This window comes from Aspergillus affinis (genome assembly GCF_023601865.1).
Source record: "Aspergillus affinis strain CMG 70 chromosome Unknown NODE_44_length_242547_cov_84_751050, whole genome shotgun sequence".
Taxonomy (NCBI): Eukaryota; Fungi; Ascomycota; class Eurotiomycetes; order Eurotiales; family Aspergillaceae; genus Aspergillus; species Aspergillus affinis.
The window spans coordinates 18,556-33,643 of record NW_026515825.1 but is presented as its reverse complement, the minus strand read 5'-3'; the positions used below and the strand labels follow the sequence as shown (position 1 = coordinate 33,643).

General features: G+C 52.2%; 3 protein-coding genes across 3 annotated transcripts; 1 reads left to right on the top strand and 2 right to left on the bottom strand.

Moving 5' to 3' along the window:
- Positions 1-184: 184 nt before the first annotated feature.
- Positions 185-1,342, bottom strand: KD926_007486 (DUF3429 domain-containing protein; the record flags this gene model as incomplete). The annotated part of the gene is made up of 4 exons (XM_053100345.1): positions 185-607; positions 668-892; positions 1,008-1,061; positions 1,124-1,342. The coding sequence occupies 4 exons, from the start codon at positions 1,340-1,342 to the stop codon at positions 185-187; spliced, it is 921 nt and encodes a 306-aa protein (XP_052955927.1).
- A 1,048-nt stretch (positions 1,343-2,390) lies between these two features.
- On the top strand, positions 2,391-12,007 carry KD926_007485 (membrane morphogenesis protein VPS13; the record flags this gene model as incomplete). The annotated part of the gene is made up of 3 exons (XM_053100344.1): positions 2,391-11,427; positions 11,480-11,896; positions 11,958-12,007. The coding sequence occupies 3 exons, from the start codon at positions 2,391-2,393 to the stop codon at positions 12,005-12,007; spliced, it is 9,504 nt and encodes a 3,167-aa protein (XP_052955926.1).
- A 529-nt stretch (positions 12,008-12,536) lies between these two features.
- On the bottom strand, positions 12,537-14,846 carry KD926_007484 (putative G-patch domain protein (TFIP11); the record flags this gene model as incomplete). Its single annotated transcript, XM_053100343.1, has 1 exon — positions 12,537-14,846. The coding sequence occupies one exon, from the start codon at positions 14,844-14,846 to the stop codon at positions 12,537-12,539; it is 2,310 nt and encodes a 769-aa protein (XP_052955925.1).
- Between the last annotated feature and the right edge of the window lie 242 nt (positions 14,847-15,088).

Below are 15,088 nucleotides of genomic sequence, written 5' to 3'. Positions count from 1 at the left end.
ATGATATAAGATCACACCTTTTGCTTTACTGTCACACGGGTCTTGCCGCAGGCAAGGTCTGAGACGCGGCTTTGCTTTCTCTCTCGGGCCACTCCGTCGAATTCAAACTATGCACATGCTTATACAATCACAGGATTAGAGGGTCTGTTTTTGATATAAAGAAGTTCAATTAACGTTGATTCCTTTACTCAGACTCCTCGGCCTCGGCCTTGCGGCGGGCCTCGAGCTCCTCCTGCTCCTTCTTCTTGAGGAAGAGCAGAGCGTTGATCTTGTCAGTGATGCTGTGCTCCGAGGTGATGGTGTTGGCAATCTGCTCACGGCCGACCAGGGTGGCCACGATACTGGCACCGACGATGAAGGTCAGGACGAAACGGTACATGCCGTACCAGTGGGGAGCACGGCCGTGGGCAGCGGCGCGAGCGTCGTTATAGTACAGGAAGGTGAAAGCGAGGAACTGGCTGATCAAAGCGTACTCGGTGGGGAAGAGCAGAGTCGGCCAAGCAACGGCAGGCGCGACAACACCGGCCGCATAACGCTTGTAGCCGTACTTTCCGCCGTAGCCGGCCCACTCAAGACCCCAGTGGATGGCACCCAGGAAAGAGAGGATCTGTCATCGCTCCCGGTCAGCTTAATTCTTGAATGGACCAACGGCAAGGTATCTACTTACCACAGCACCGTATCCGACCTGGATGGGCTCAATCATGTGGAGCAGGAGCTCGGCAGTCTGACCGGAGAAGATGAGGCCATCGCCACCAGCAGCGTTTCGGCCGATCTCGTACGAGAGGTAGACGGTCTCCATCGAAGTAGCGAGGTAAGGAATGACACCGGCCATACCGAGGTACAGAGCCTCCTTGGGGACATCCGCAAGACTGAAGGTGTCCTTGATCACTTTCTGTGAAAGAATCGGGAATGTGAGCTGATCGAGCATTTGGGAATATGCCGACGCGTAGATAACCCGATAGGAGGGACCGCATGCGACGAGTAAAAACAATTCAATGGATACATACCGCATCACCCTTGATACCGGCCATCATGTCAGGCTCTTCCTCGCCGTGGGCGTCCTGTTCGGATGAGATTAGCAATTGACGTTCTGCATAGCTCCTGACAACGATGCCCTTCTCACCTTGGACGAAGAGGAGGCATATCGGACAAGCGCGGTGGTGACGGGCTTGCGAGCAGCCAGAGCAAGGCTGGGAGACGAGGTCGGACGAGCGGGAAAGCGAGCGGCGGAAGTCAAGGGAGCCTTGAAAACGTTGCTGGCGAAGCTCGAGCGGGCGACCGAGGCATTGGTGTTGGAGAGAGCCCGAAGGGCAGAGCGGGCAGCAGTGGTTCTGTACAACATTGTCGACGAGGGACAGCTAATTTTTCTCCCGATCTCGGGTTAGCAAAGCGATGGCTGGAAAGCTCGGATAGCCGGTAGACGGACGACCACTCACCCAATTGAGCTGGAAAAAAGATGGAAACGAAGAGTAAGAGTGGAGATGAGGGTATTCACCCAGGAGTTGGTCGAGTTGGACTCGTGGGAGTGGAGATGGCAGGCCGAGGAGACAACTGATTCCTGGAGACAACGAATGAGTGAGGTGATATTATGCTGAGGTGCGGTAATGATCGGGCTCGGGCGCACCGCAGACGCCACTCCCGCAGGTGTCATCGGACGTGCCGCCTCAGGCACCCACCCGCCCGCACGGCGGGTGACTCAGCCGGCAGGGCTGGAGCCCTAGACGGCTAACTGGATGCAGCCGCAGTGCCTCAGGCGGAGAGAGGAATTGGGAAGGAGCGACGTCACTGCCTGGGCGGGTTACGCAGCCCCCCCTTTTGTTGTTTCGTTAGCCCAGCGCATGTTTTCCCCAGGTACGGCTGTAGGCAGGAAGTAGTTAGACCTAGTAGACCTGGTCTCTCGGCTCCGTTTGCTTCTTCTCCCCATCCTCATCTCTCTACTCCTGACATTCCTCGTGCCACCCATATTTGCTGCATACTCGCCGTCACCCGTCTCCGGCATATCTCCCTCAACTCTCTCGTGTTTTCCCCACCTTTCCTGCTGGTCAAACCGCCATTCCATCCCGTCTCGCCCCAGCCCGACCCGCATCCGTATAACGTGCACGCTTGGCTTGGTTAATATCCTGGATGGCTATGGTTTCTGCATTTTGCGAGTGTAACTAGAGCTCGCGCGCGTGTCTGTGGCAAGGCCGTACTTTCCCTCTTTCCTTGATTCCCCGCTTGGGCTCTGTGTCTGCCTGTTCAATTGCCCAACCTTGGTCACCTCTGTTCCCCTCATGCTGACGTTTGATTCCCCAACCAGGCTGGCGTGATTGGATCTCAATCGCCTGTCCTTCTTAAGACACCTCATCTCTTTCTATCGCAGTCTACCCCTATAGCCGCATACCGCAACCATGTTGGAGGGGGTGGTCGCCAACTTGCTTAACCGCTTCTTGGGCATCTACGTCAAGAACTTCGACGCCACGCAGCTAAATATCGGTATCTGGTCTGGCGATGTGAAACTCCGCAACTTGGAACTGCGGCGAGAAGCCCTCGATCAACTGCATCTGCCCCTCAATGTCGTCGAAGGCCACCTCGGCGAGCTCACCCTGTCGATCCCCTGGTCCAACCTTAGAGGGAAGCCGGTCAGAGTCGATATCGAAGATGTATTCCTCCTCGCCGCCCCGAAGGAAGATGCGGACTACGATCCCGAGGAGGAAGAGCGGAGAGAACAGAATTTGAAGATGGATAAAATCGATAGCGCGGAAATCTTGAAGGAACGAAACTCGGAGGGCATGAGCCAGGAAGAACAGCGCCGAAACCAAAGTTTCACGCAGAGTCTTATCACGGCAGTCGTCGACAACCTTCAGATCTCTATTAAGAATGTACACTTCCGTTACGAGGACTCGATTGCATCGCCTGGCCACCCGTTCGCCGTCGGTATCACGCTGAAGGAACTTAGTGCAGTCAGCACCGATTCCGAATGGAACCCCACGTTCATCCAGTCAACCTCGGAAACAACGCATAAATTGGCAATCCTGGGTGCCCTTTCAGCCTACTGGAATACGGATGCAGAGCTTTTGGGTACAGGCCGAGGTTCAGACATCGGCGCAGAAGCCCAGGGCACCAGCCACGCGGAACTGATGGAGCGATTGCGGTCGGGCATTGACGAAGAGCATAGTCAATACATGCTTCGCCCCGTGAGTGGCCGTGCTGGATTGGAGTTGGATAAATCCGGACAGCATGACCGGCCAGCCCTCAAGACCCGGTTGTTGTTTGACGAGCTTAGCTTCGTTTTGGATGACAACCAGTACCGAGATGCGCTGATGCTTGTGGACCTTTTCCACTACTTTATCCGGCATCAGGAGTACAAGAAATTCCAACCGAAGTCTAGCCCCAAGGAAGACCCTCGCGCTTGGTTCAGATTTGCTGGCGAAGCTGTGCTTAGCAAGATCCACGATCGAAATCGGCGTTGGACCTGGGATTACATCAAAGAACGAAGGGACGACCGAATCGCGTACATTGACCTCTTCAAGAAGAAAAAGCGCGAGGAGACTTTGTATGGAGAAGACGCCGAAGAGTTTGATAGGCTGCAGAGAAAGCTCAGCTATGAGGATATCCGGTTCTGGAGATCACTGGCAAGAAACCAACTTCGAAAGGAGAATGTAGGCGTGAAAAAGCCTGCACGACAGCAGACCTGGGGGGAGTGGTTCTGGGGTAGTAAACAAGAAGAATCCGAGGAGGCATCGATGACCGAAGAGCAACGCCAGGAGCTTTACAATGCCATTGACTGGGACGAGAAGAAAGCAATTGCCGAGAGCGTCGAAGTTCCCCGGGAATGGGTCAAATTGCAGATTAATTCGGCTCTCAGAGCGGGAAGCTTTACTTTGAAACGTGATCCCCATGGGGCAGCAAATGAAATCATGAAGCTGGTGTTTGATAATTTCCGTGCCAAGGCATTGCAGCGGTCAGACTCCTTCTTTGTCGATCTGGATCTCGGAGGGCTGAGAGTTTACGACGGAACCACGGAAGGGAGTCTGTTCCCTCAGATCGTGAAAGTGAAGGATTCTCTCCCAGAGCCTAAGAATCGCCTGTCGCAAATCTCAGACAACGCGGAACTAGATGCTGAAGTCGGTGACGACATAGTTGAGGATGAGGACAGCTTATTCCACCTTCAGCTCGAGAAGAACCCCCTTGAAAGCGATGCCGACTCCGTGGTCAAGGTCAAACTAAAGAGTATCGAGGTCATCTACAATCCCAAATTCTTGGTCGAGGTTGTCAAGTTCTTTGAGCCTCCAGAGCGACACATGGAATCTATTGGAGCTCTTTTGGATTCGGCAGGCGCGACTGTGGAGGGAATCCGGCAGCAGACCCGAGCTGGCTTGGAGTTTGCCTTGGAGGAACACAAGAAAGTGGATGCGCAGTTTGATATCCATGCACCCTTGTTCATTGTGCCCGAGAGCATCACAAAAGAAAGCTCTTTATGCTTGATTCTCGACGCTGGTCATGTGAGTGTCAACAGCGAGCTGGTCGACCGACAGACGATGAGAGATCTCCAGTCCAAACAAAAACGCCAGTATGACGAAGGCGATTACAAGGAGCTGGAGCATCTTCTATACGACAGATTTTTGATCAAGCTTGACTCGACACAAGTCCTCATTGGCCCGGGCATCGAGACCACCAAGTCACAGCTTAATTCTAATGTCGCGTCCAGTAACCTGCATATCATCGATCGTATTAACGTGGATTTTGTGCTGGAGATGTGCATCGTTCCGAAGGTTACAGAGCTCACCCGGACCAGAATATCCGGTCATCTTCCCGAATTGCACGCGTCAATTTCCGATACCAAGTATAAGGGATTGATGAAGTTGATCGATATCGCAATTCCGCGATTTTCTGAAACCGACTCCTCCGCACCGCCATCGAAGAAGAAGAGCGATGAGTCTACCTTCGCCGGCAACAGAGCAAGATCCTCGTCATTCAAACCGCCCAGCTTGAGGGAACTCCCTGTCGTTGACGAAGATTCCGATGACGAATCAGATCCCGAGCAAACAAATCAGAGCGTTGATAAGCCGACCAACATTCATCGCCGGGATTTCGAATTCAAGTTTACCGTTGGTCGTCTACGTGGTTCATTGTTCCGCTCGGATCCTAATGATCAGCTCCGTGATCATCTACTGGCCGAATTGGTTGCTGAAGGATTCGCATTAGACTATTATATGCGACCATTTGATATGGTGGCAGAGATAGTCCTTAAATCTTTGAGCGTCGATGATCACATTGAGGATAATCCCTTGCCCGAATTCAAGAGGATCATCTCGTCGAAGGGATTTGATGCGGACGAGGATAAAGATCTGTTCTATCTTAAATTTGTCCGAGTCAATCCAGAGTCTCCTGAATTTGAGTCAACATACGAGGGCGTCGCAATGAATCTTGATGTTTCGGTCTCGACTATCAACCTCGTCGTTACTAGAAGGACGCTCCTCACCCTCCTGGACTTCATCCTTCTCACCTTCACAAATCCAGAGCAATCCAGCAACAACGGGAACCAACAGTCAGACCGAACTATCCAGGGCACAGACGATGAGGACCAAAAACCTCAGCAGTCTGGAAAGATTCGCATAAAAGCTGATCTCAAGAGTATTGCTCTCGTACTCAACAATGACGGTGTCAGGCTTGCGACTCTGAGTCTCAACACTGCTGACGTAGGGATATTCCTTGTGGGCAAAACCATGCTCATACAATCTCGAATCGGAAGCTTGACCTTGGTGGATGATGTCAATACCGGAGCGTCAGAGACGTCTGATCTCCGGAGACTTCTGACCATTGAGGGGGATAATTTCGCCGATTTCAAATATGAGACTTTTGACCCGGAAAGTGCGAATTACCCTGGTTATGATTCAGAGGTTTTCCTCCGATCGGGCTCGATCAAAATCAATTTCCTTGAAGAGCCATACCGAAAGATCATCAACTTCCTGGTCAAATTCGGGAAGATGCAGGCTATTTTCAATGCTGCCCGACAGGCCGCAGCCAACCAAGCCAACCAACTCCAAGAAAATGCATCGCGGATGCGTTTCGACGTTGTCGTCATGACACCCATTCTAGTCTTCCCAGGGGTCGTCAAGGAGGACCGCCCTCGTGACACAGTGACAGCCCACCTTGGTGAAATATACGTGAAGAATACCTTTGTCCCCCTTGAGGATGAAAAGGACAGTCCTGCCGTGAATTTGATTTCTTCTGGTATCCGCAACATCCGCCTGACGTCGAAATTCCATTTCGATGAAGGTGCCGTGGAAGAACTTGAGATGATTCAGAAGGTCAACCTTGAGTTCAGTATATGCTACCTGGAGCACCAGCAAGACAACCCACGCCCTGATATGGAAATCGAGGGCTCAATGTCTCCCATCAACCTTCGTATCTCGCAGAGACAATTGAAATTCCTGATGGCTTTGTCCAACACAGTGCCCGGTGCATTCGCAACCGACACAGAGCAGCAAGAGCTCGAGGCCATGCAAGCACTTCCTTCCTCAGTAACTGAGCCCACCAAGGAAGCAGAGTCCAGGGCGATTCAAGAGAGACAGTCATTGGAAGCGAGCAATGTAGACGAGACCTGGGTCCGACTTGACATGATCTTCAAAGTAGATAGTGTTGGATTGGAGCTCATCCTGTCCCAGGACGACGAGCCAGTTGGGCGCCTGGAGGATGCTAGTTTGTCCAAATTCTCATTGAACGACACGCGAGTCAAACTGCGCATGTTGACAGATGGATCATTGGAGTCTGAGCTGTTGATACATTCCCTTTCTATTCGTGACAGTCGCAATGGGGACACCAATAAATTCCGGAAGATCATGTCATTGATAAACAATGATGTCCAGCAACAATTTATGGCCAGTGTGTCGATGTCTGGAGGACCGGAGAAACATCTGATCGCCATGTTGACCATTGACAGCCCGCGCATTATACTTGCTCTGGATTATCTTTCTGCCCTGCAGTCCTTCACAAACTCTGCATTCGCTTCAGAAGAGTCAGTGGAAGAAGAGGATGGCAGCGAGACTACCGAAGAATCAGAACCCAGATCAAGCACGGCAGAAAGTAGGGATGGCTCTGTTGGACCTGCAACCGGGGAGAATGCTACTCCGGCTAGGCAGACTACCGTGTCATTCAAGGTGAATCTTGTTGACGCGCAGGTAATAACGATTGCCAACCCAGCCATTACCCACACGGAGGCCATAGTTCTTGGGACAAAGCAGGTGCTCTTCTCTCACCAGAATGTCTCGACTTTGCAAATCACCAAAGTTGGCATGTTCTTGTGCCGCATGGACAAGTTTGAGACTAGCAGGCTTCGAATTCTGGACGATTTTACTCTTGAAATTACCATGGATAGTCGCCCTCAAGAAAAAGGCTCTGCTTTGACATCCATCAATGTACACCTTGAGCCCCTGGTCCTTCGTCTCTCTCTTCGGGACATTCTAATGGCTATGCAAATCGTGAACAAGGCATCTGAAATGCGGGCCCAAAGAACAAATGAGTTGGAAAGTGGCGAAGCAAAGCAAATAACAGATGGCAAGGCCGCAGGTACGAAGTCTTCCCGTAGGAAGTCTGTTGGTAAACAATCCTCTTCCGCAGTTGTACCGAAGGATCATCGTGGGTCACGCGGTGCTCTTGATCCCCAAGATGGTCGACTGGCACCTGCACGATCGGCTATTCTCAAACGAGAGGAGATGAATGCTCAGATCGACGGTATCAGAGTCATTCTCATCGGCGATCTCCATGACCTCCCGCTGCTTGACTGGAGCGTGAAGAAATTTGCAGTGGATGTTCGTGACTGGTCGTCAACGCTGAACGCTGACACTAGCTTCGACACTTTTGTAAACGTCTATAACTTCTCCAAGTCAGCCTGGGAGCCCCTCATAGAGCCATGGCAGCTCGGTTTCCATGTAGCCAAGGAAGTCAACCCGGAAATATTTTCGGTCGATCTCTACTCGCACAAAACGATGGAGCTCACGGTTACATCCGCCACAATTGCACTGGCGTCCAAATCTTTCCAGTTCCTTTCTACGGACGAGGATGTTCTCTCGAAGCCAAGAGGAGCGGATGCTCCTTATAGAATCCGGAATCACACTGGCTTTGATCTCCACGTCTGGGCTGATGTTAATGCTGACGAAGACGGACCGGCTGCTAAACTTACAGACGGGGAAGAATATCCTTGGAGATTCGAGGATTCAACTGCTATGCGTGAGAACTTAGCACCAGAAGGCCACGCTGGACTTGTCGGCGTTAAACTGGAAGGAAGCGGGTTTGAGAGCATAAGCCGGATCCCCGTCGTTCGGGAGGGCGAGATGCTATACAACTTGAAACCCAGGAAGGAGAATGTTCTCCATCGACTTCTAGTCGAAGTCAAGCTCGGCACAGACAACGTGAAATACATCACCTTCCGGTCACCGCTGGTCGTCGAGAACAACACACAGATTCCAGTCGAGTTAGGCATCTTTAGTCCAAATGACGGCCATCTCCTGAAAATCGAGAAGATTCTGCCTGGCGATGCTCGACCGGCGCCTGTTGGGGCAGCGTATATGCACTCACTTGTTGTGCGACCTGATCAAGGCTTTGGTTATGACTGGTCCAATGAACAGTTGCATTGGAAAGATCTCATACGCCGGCCCACTCGGACAATCAAGTGCGTCAGCGAGAGTGGACAACAAGCCCCGCCGTTCTACTTCCAGATGAATGCTACATACAATGCCCGGGACTCCCTAGCAGGCCACTATCCTTACATGCGGATTCGAATTTTTGCCCCCGTTGAAATTCAAAACCTCCTTCCCTACGATTTCAAGTACCGCATCTATGACAAGAACACGAGAAAGGACTGGACCAACTTCTTGCGAAAGGGAGGCGTCAGCCCCGTACATGTCGTCGAGCTATCTCACTTGCTTCTTCTCAGCATTGATATGCAAGATACTGTCTTCAAACAGAGTGATTTTGCCATCATCAACGGAAACGCGCAGGATTTTAGGAGAGAACACGTGCTCTCTCTGAAGGATGAGAGAGGCATCCAGCTAAAACTGAAGCTACATTACTACAATGTGCCCGAGAGTGGAGGCGCATTCAAGGTGTCGATCTACAGTCCATACCTCATTCTGAACAAGACAGGTCTTCCGATGGAGATACAGAGCAAGGCTTTCTTGCAGTCTGCTCGGTCAGCAGCCGGACAAGGTCTGAGGGCTGATCCCAGGACCGGCGGTCGTGCCCTTCCGTACATGTACTCCTACCCAACCGGTGACACCAAAAACCGATCTATGTTGAGGATAGGCGAATCTGCTTGGAGCAAGCCTCAAAGTTTCGAAGCTATCGGAAGTACATTTGAGGTCGTTCTCCCAGACCGGAATGGCAGATCTGAATTCCACTCAGGTGTGTCTGTCGCCGAAGGTGAAGGTAAATACAAGATGACCAAGGTCGTTACCATCACGCCTCGTTTTATTCTGAAGAACAAACTTAACGAAGAATTACTGGTTCGAGAGCCTGGTTCTTCCAACGTCCTCAGCATTAAAGCAGGCGATCTTATTCCCCTTCACTTTTTGCGTCAGGTCGCAGAGAAACAGCTTTGTCTTTGCTTCCCAGGAGTCAACAACCAGTGGTCGTCACCTTTCAACATCGCAGACATAGGAACTGTGCACGTGAAGCTTGCGAAAACAAACCAACGCCAAAGACTGATTAAGGTTGACACCATTATGGAGAATGCAACCCTCTTCATTGGTTTCAGTTTTGAAAATCGCAACTGGCCGTTCTCAATGCGAAATGAGAGTGACATGGAATTCATCTTCTTCCAAGCGAACCCCAACATTGAAGATGATGAAGTTGACAGGACGAGTGACTGGCGGCCAATCCGTTACCGTCTTCCTCCGCGCAGTATTATGCCCTATGCGTGGGATTACCCAGCTACAAAGAACAAAACTCTTGTGTTGACCGGCAAGGGCAAAGAACGACGTATCAAGCTCGCGGAGATTGGCAATTTGATTCCGATGAGGATTCCTCCCACCCAGCATGGGGAAACTCAGAAGATCATTGATATCAATATTACTGCCGAGGGTCCCACCCAAACTTTGGTCTTGTCCAATTTCAAGCCTTCGAAGAGTATGTATCGGCAGCAGAGGGGACAGGCTTCTCAGTCCAGTTTAAGCACCGGGTTTGAGGTTAAAGAACTGGACTCTGATGTCAATTTCAAAGCTCAGCTCCGTCTCGGAGGAATTGGCATATCGTTGATCAACCAAAATCTGAAAGAGCTGCTGTATATGACCTTCCGCGACATTGAGATCAAGTACAGGGAATCGCGACTTTACCAGACTTTGAACACGACCATAAAGTGGATCCAAATCGACAATCAGCTCTATGGAGGTATCTTCCCAATCTTGTTGTACCCCAGTGTGGTCCCAAAGACCGGCAAGGAGATGGAGGCACACCCGATCTTCCATGCCATGGTTACACGCGTGAAGGACGATTCTTACGGTGTGCTTTACATCAAATATGCCACGATACTGCTGCAGCAGATGACATTAGAACTGGATGAAGACTTCGTCTTTGCTATGCTCGATTTCGCGAAGGTCCCTGGTGCCTCGTGGTCCGAAGAACACGAGGGTCAGCTTTGTGACGAGAATCTCCAAATCCCGGAGCCGACTGGCGAAGGTGCTGGCCAGGATGTGTATTTTGAGCTGCTACATTTGCAGCCAATGCAGGTCGACATCTCCTTTATGCGGACCGAGCGCATCAATGCCGAAGACACAATGCAGCCCTCCAATCCCCTGATGTTCTTCGTCAATGTCATGACCATGTCAATGGGCAATGTCAACGACGCACCCGTCCGACTCAATGCCCTGATGCTGGAAAATGCTCGCGTCTCTCTTGGTGTGCTTGTGAGCAATATTCAAAGACACTATACCCAAGAATTCCTCCGTCAAGTCCATATTGTTCTTGGATCTGCTGATTTCCTCGGTAACCCGGTCGGTCTGTTCAACAATGTCAGTTCCGGAGTTGCTGCAATCTTCTATGAACCGTACCAGGGATTGGTCATGACCGACAGACCTCAAGAGCTTGGCATCGGGATTGCCAAAGGAGCTACAAGTTTTGTGAAGAAATCGGTCTTTGGTTTCTCGGACAGTATGGCCAAGCTTACTGGAAGTATGTCGAAGGGTCTTGCTGCCGCCACTCTGGACAAGGAGTTCCAAGACCAACGACGGATGTCGAAATCTCGAAACCGACCCAAGCATGCACTCTATGGTATCACCGCGGGTGGCAATGCATTTGCGAACAGCTTGGCGAGTGGTATCGGAGGTCTCGCACGTCATCCGCTCCAAGGCGCCGAAAAAGAAGGTCTTCAAGGATTTTTCAAGGGTGTTGGAAAGGGTGTCTTAGGCTTGGCCACAAAACCTGCGATTGGCGCCTTTGATTTAGCCTCAAGTAAGTTGTTCTCGAGGGTTTCGTTTGAATGGGATAACTAACATTTGTACAGATCTGGCTGAGGGTGTCCGCAATACCACGACTGTGTTTGACGCGGAGGGACTCGACCGCGTTCGTCTGACGCGATTCATCGGAACAGATGGTATAGTACGCCCATATTCACAGCGCGAAGCATTGGGTCAGTTCTGGCTCAAGACCTCGGACGATGGGCTGTACTTCAACGAGGATTATATCGCCCATTTGGAACTTCCTAGCAGAGACATGCTGGTCATGTTGACGTACGACCGCATAATGCTTGTGCGGTCCAAGAAGCTCAAGACCGAATGGGACATTCGTTTGACCGATATCCAAACCATCTCGAAGGAGCGCACCGGTATGAGTATCATTCTCAAGGGAGGTGCCAATGGGCCTTTCATCCCAGTTCAGGAAGAAAGTGCCCGAAATTGGCTGTACAGACAAATTGCTGTTGGTAAGTGAACATGGTGTTGCTCTTTATTACGATGCACTGTGGCTAATATTGTTCCTTTCAGCCGTCAATGCATTCAACGAGAAGCACAACAATATCGCTCGGACCAGTTAATATATTGAGATTTTTATGGTCTGCTAATGATGTCCATGAAGTTTGGCCTCGAGGCATACCGGCATGATGTGAAAAGGACGAAAGTACAAAAGTCACAAGCCATGAAAATTCAGACTGGATGCATTCAAGGAGCATCTGGAGCTTACGCTTTCACTGCACTTCAGCGTTGCAAATAGCCATTGTTTTGTATTTGTCTTCTATTCGTGTCTCATCTATTTTCTTTTTTCCTGATTTCTCAATTGATGACTGTAGATACTTTACGTTTTGGTTGTTTATCAGCTATTTAATTAATGTCTTCTCTTCAGTTACAGCATGATCCATCCTTACCATCGTATACAAGATAGGACATTTCCTTCGTTTGCAAGAAAAAGAGAAAAAGAGGATAGAGCTGAAGGAGTATAAGGGTGACGGTGACACTTCGTGCAATCTATCATATACGTATCGACACAGTAACGAAATAGGATATCATAAAAACCCAGCAAAATAGTTTTCGAACCTTCCGAGTAAAAAGTCAAGGCTAAGAGCGGAATTACTTTCCTTCTGCCTTCTCCACCAGCCTCTCTTCCAAACCCATCGGCTCCCATATATCTTTGGCTTTCTTGTTCTGCACCCAGACCACATCTCCCTGGACGAATGCCACGACACCCCCCTTCCCCGTCGCACTGGCCGTGATACGGAAGAGAGGCTGGCCGTTCTGCGGATGTGCCTCCCGCAGCGGGAGCATGATAAGCCCTTCCTCGGCGCACCACGACTCGATAATATCCTTGAAGCCGACCTCCTCGACGACCTTGGGTTTGCGCGGCGGTTCGGCGGGCACGCGCGGGGCGGCCTTTTCTTTCGCTTCTTCCGGCTCGTGGCGCGTCGTGGTCGGGGGTGGGAGCTCGGCGGCGGCTCGGTCGCCCAGGCGAGAGGCCAAGTCCATCGACTGGAGCCCCTTCTTCCACTCGTCGTCGACGATGGCCAGGTCGTTGATCTCGGCGGGGATCTGCGTGCGCCACCAGGAGAACCATTCGCCGACTTCTTCGTAGTTCGGGTCGTTGGTGAGCCAGATATAGAGGATATTGTGCCATTTGGGGAAGAACTCGGCGACGAGGAGCAGGCCCATGACGTTGGGCTTGAAGAAGTCCTTCCACTTCAGGACGTTCTCGAGCGCGGCGAGATCCTGGTCTTGCGGGTTGACGTCGAAGTCCTCGCGCAAATGGCTGCCGAGGCGAGGGAGGAGGTTGTTGCGGAGGCAGACATCGAACTCGGAGCCCAGTGCGTCTCGCCATAGTTCGATCCCGCTGACTAGGCCTCGGCTGAGATCCCAGGTGTCCAGCAGGACGCGGAACTTCCTCTTGGCGTCCGAGAGAAGACCCGTGGCCTGCTTGGGGTCGGTGTGTCGTTCGCCAAGATACTGGAGCCATGTGAATAGCCACCACGGGAACCGGGAGCTGTGCTGCGAGGACGACGGATGCCGTCGGCTGCTGCTTCGGGGTTTCCACTCCTTGATGCCGCTCGTAAGTTTGGGCACGACGAGCTGATCGAGTACGTTGGCGTAGACAAAGGACGGGAGGATCTCCTTCCATGCGACGATGAGAGACGTGGCGGGGGTCGGGTCGAATACGTCCCATTCGTTGAGGAGGGCTGAGCGCACGCGGGGCAGCCATAGGGTATAGATCATCGTTTCGTATGGTGACGTAGACTGGCGTTGCCCTTCCTCGGCGCTCTTCTTTCGCGATAATAGGGGTTGGAGACGGCGGAGATGTGATACGAGGAATGTGGGCTCCTTGAGAGGCTCCCATTCTTCCATGGCTTCGCGGAAGAGAGGATGGATGGCGGCGACCGCTGTCTCAGGTAGTCGGTATTCAAGGATATCGTTCCGGAATTTCATTTCCAAGGATTCGAGCTTGTCAGTCACTTCATCGAACTTGGTCCGAACGTTGCTGTCGTCTTGGAATATCTCCAGCGCCCCGACGGCGGTGATCAGCTCTGTCAGCTGGTCGGCTCGTAGCTGCTGCATGTCGAGTTGTTCCACGATCTGCGCCTCTTCTAGTTCGATGTAACTCTTTCGTTCCGTCAGTCCCTTCCATTCGTCGGCAAAGGCTTCTAGGTCATGGCGCGCCCGCTGTGCGATTTTCAGCGCCTCGCCTTCGCCCTGATTGACGAATGGCATCGGAGTCATCAGGCCGGCCGTGGAGGTGATCACCCGTTGTTCCTTGCCCGTGGCATCGATCAACGACTTGAGCACATTAGGGACCTCTAGACCCTCCATATCCGCCTCCATCTCCCGGGCCGTGCGGTATTGCGGCTTCGCGCGGACAACCGGGGTCCCCGTAGCACTGCGGCCCTCTCGTTTGCGCTGCTCCTTCTTCTTCTGCCGTCTCTTTCGCTCTTCTTCGGAGCTGTCCTCGAGCGTTTCGCCGCGCTGGGCCGCCGCTCGTTTCTCCTCCTCACGCGCTTGCTTTGTCTTCTCTTGCACGGCGCCCAGACCGGCACCCGTGGGACGCGCCTGAGCTTCGATCGGATTGACGATACCCTGACCACCGGATCCCAGACCTTGTCCCTCGACATAACCCATTTTAGCCATCATGCGCGCGGCGAACGAATTGCCTCCTGCCAGGCCATTGCCGCCATTGTTGTTGCCTCCCTTTGAGCCCCCCGTCGCGGGCTGCGCCATGTTGTTCCAGGGTTTGCGACGACCGCTACCCAGGCCGCGTGAGGGAGGCGATTCCGACCGGGATGAAGCTCGCGCAAAGCCGCGAAAGCCCATGGTCGGGCGTTCGTCCTCTTCGTCGGAGCTCATGTCGGCGACTTTGCGCTTCTGGCCGGCATAGGATGAATCCGAGGGGGAATCCATAGCCCCGAGCGAGTGAGGGATGGAGGGAGCAGCCGAATGCACGGAAATGCGGGGGTGGTGTGAAGCGTAAATAGAAGGGAGGAATGCTTGAATGTTGATAGAGTCGCGATGGAACCAAAATGTTTAGCGGAGAACGGAGCTCGGAGGCGGCGAAATGCGAGTCCCGAGGCGATGACGTTCTTCCCCAGCGACCCGCTTCTTTTTCCCTTGTTCTTCCTTCTCCTCTCCTTCCCTCTCTCTTC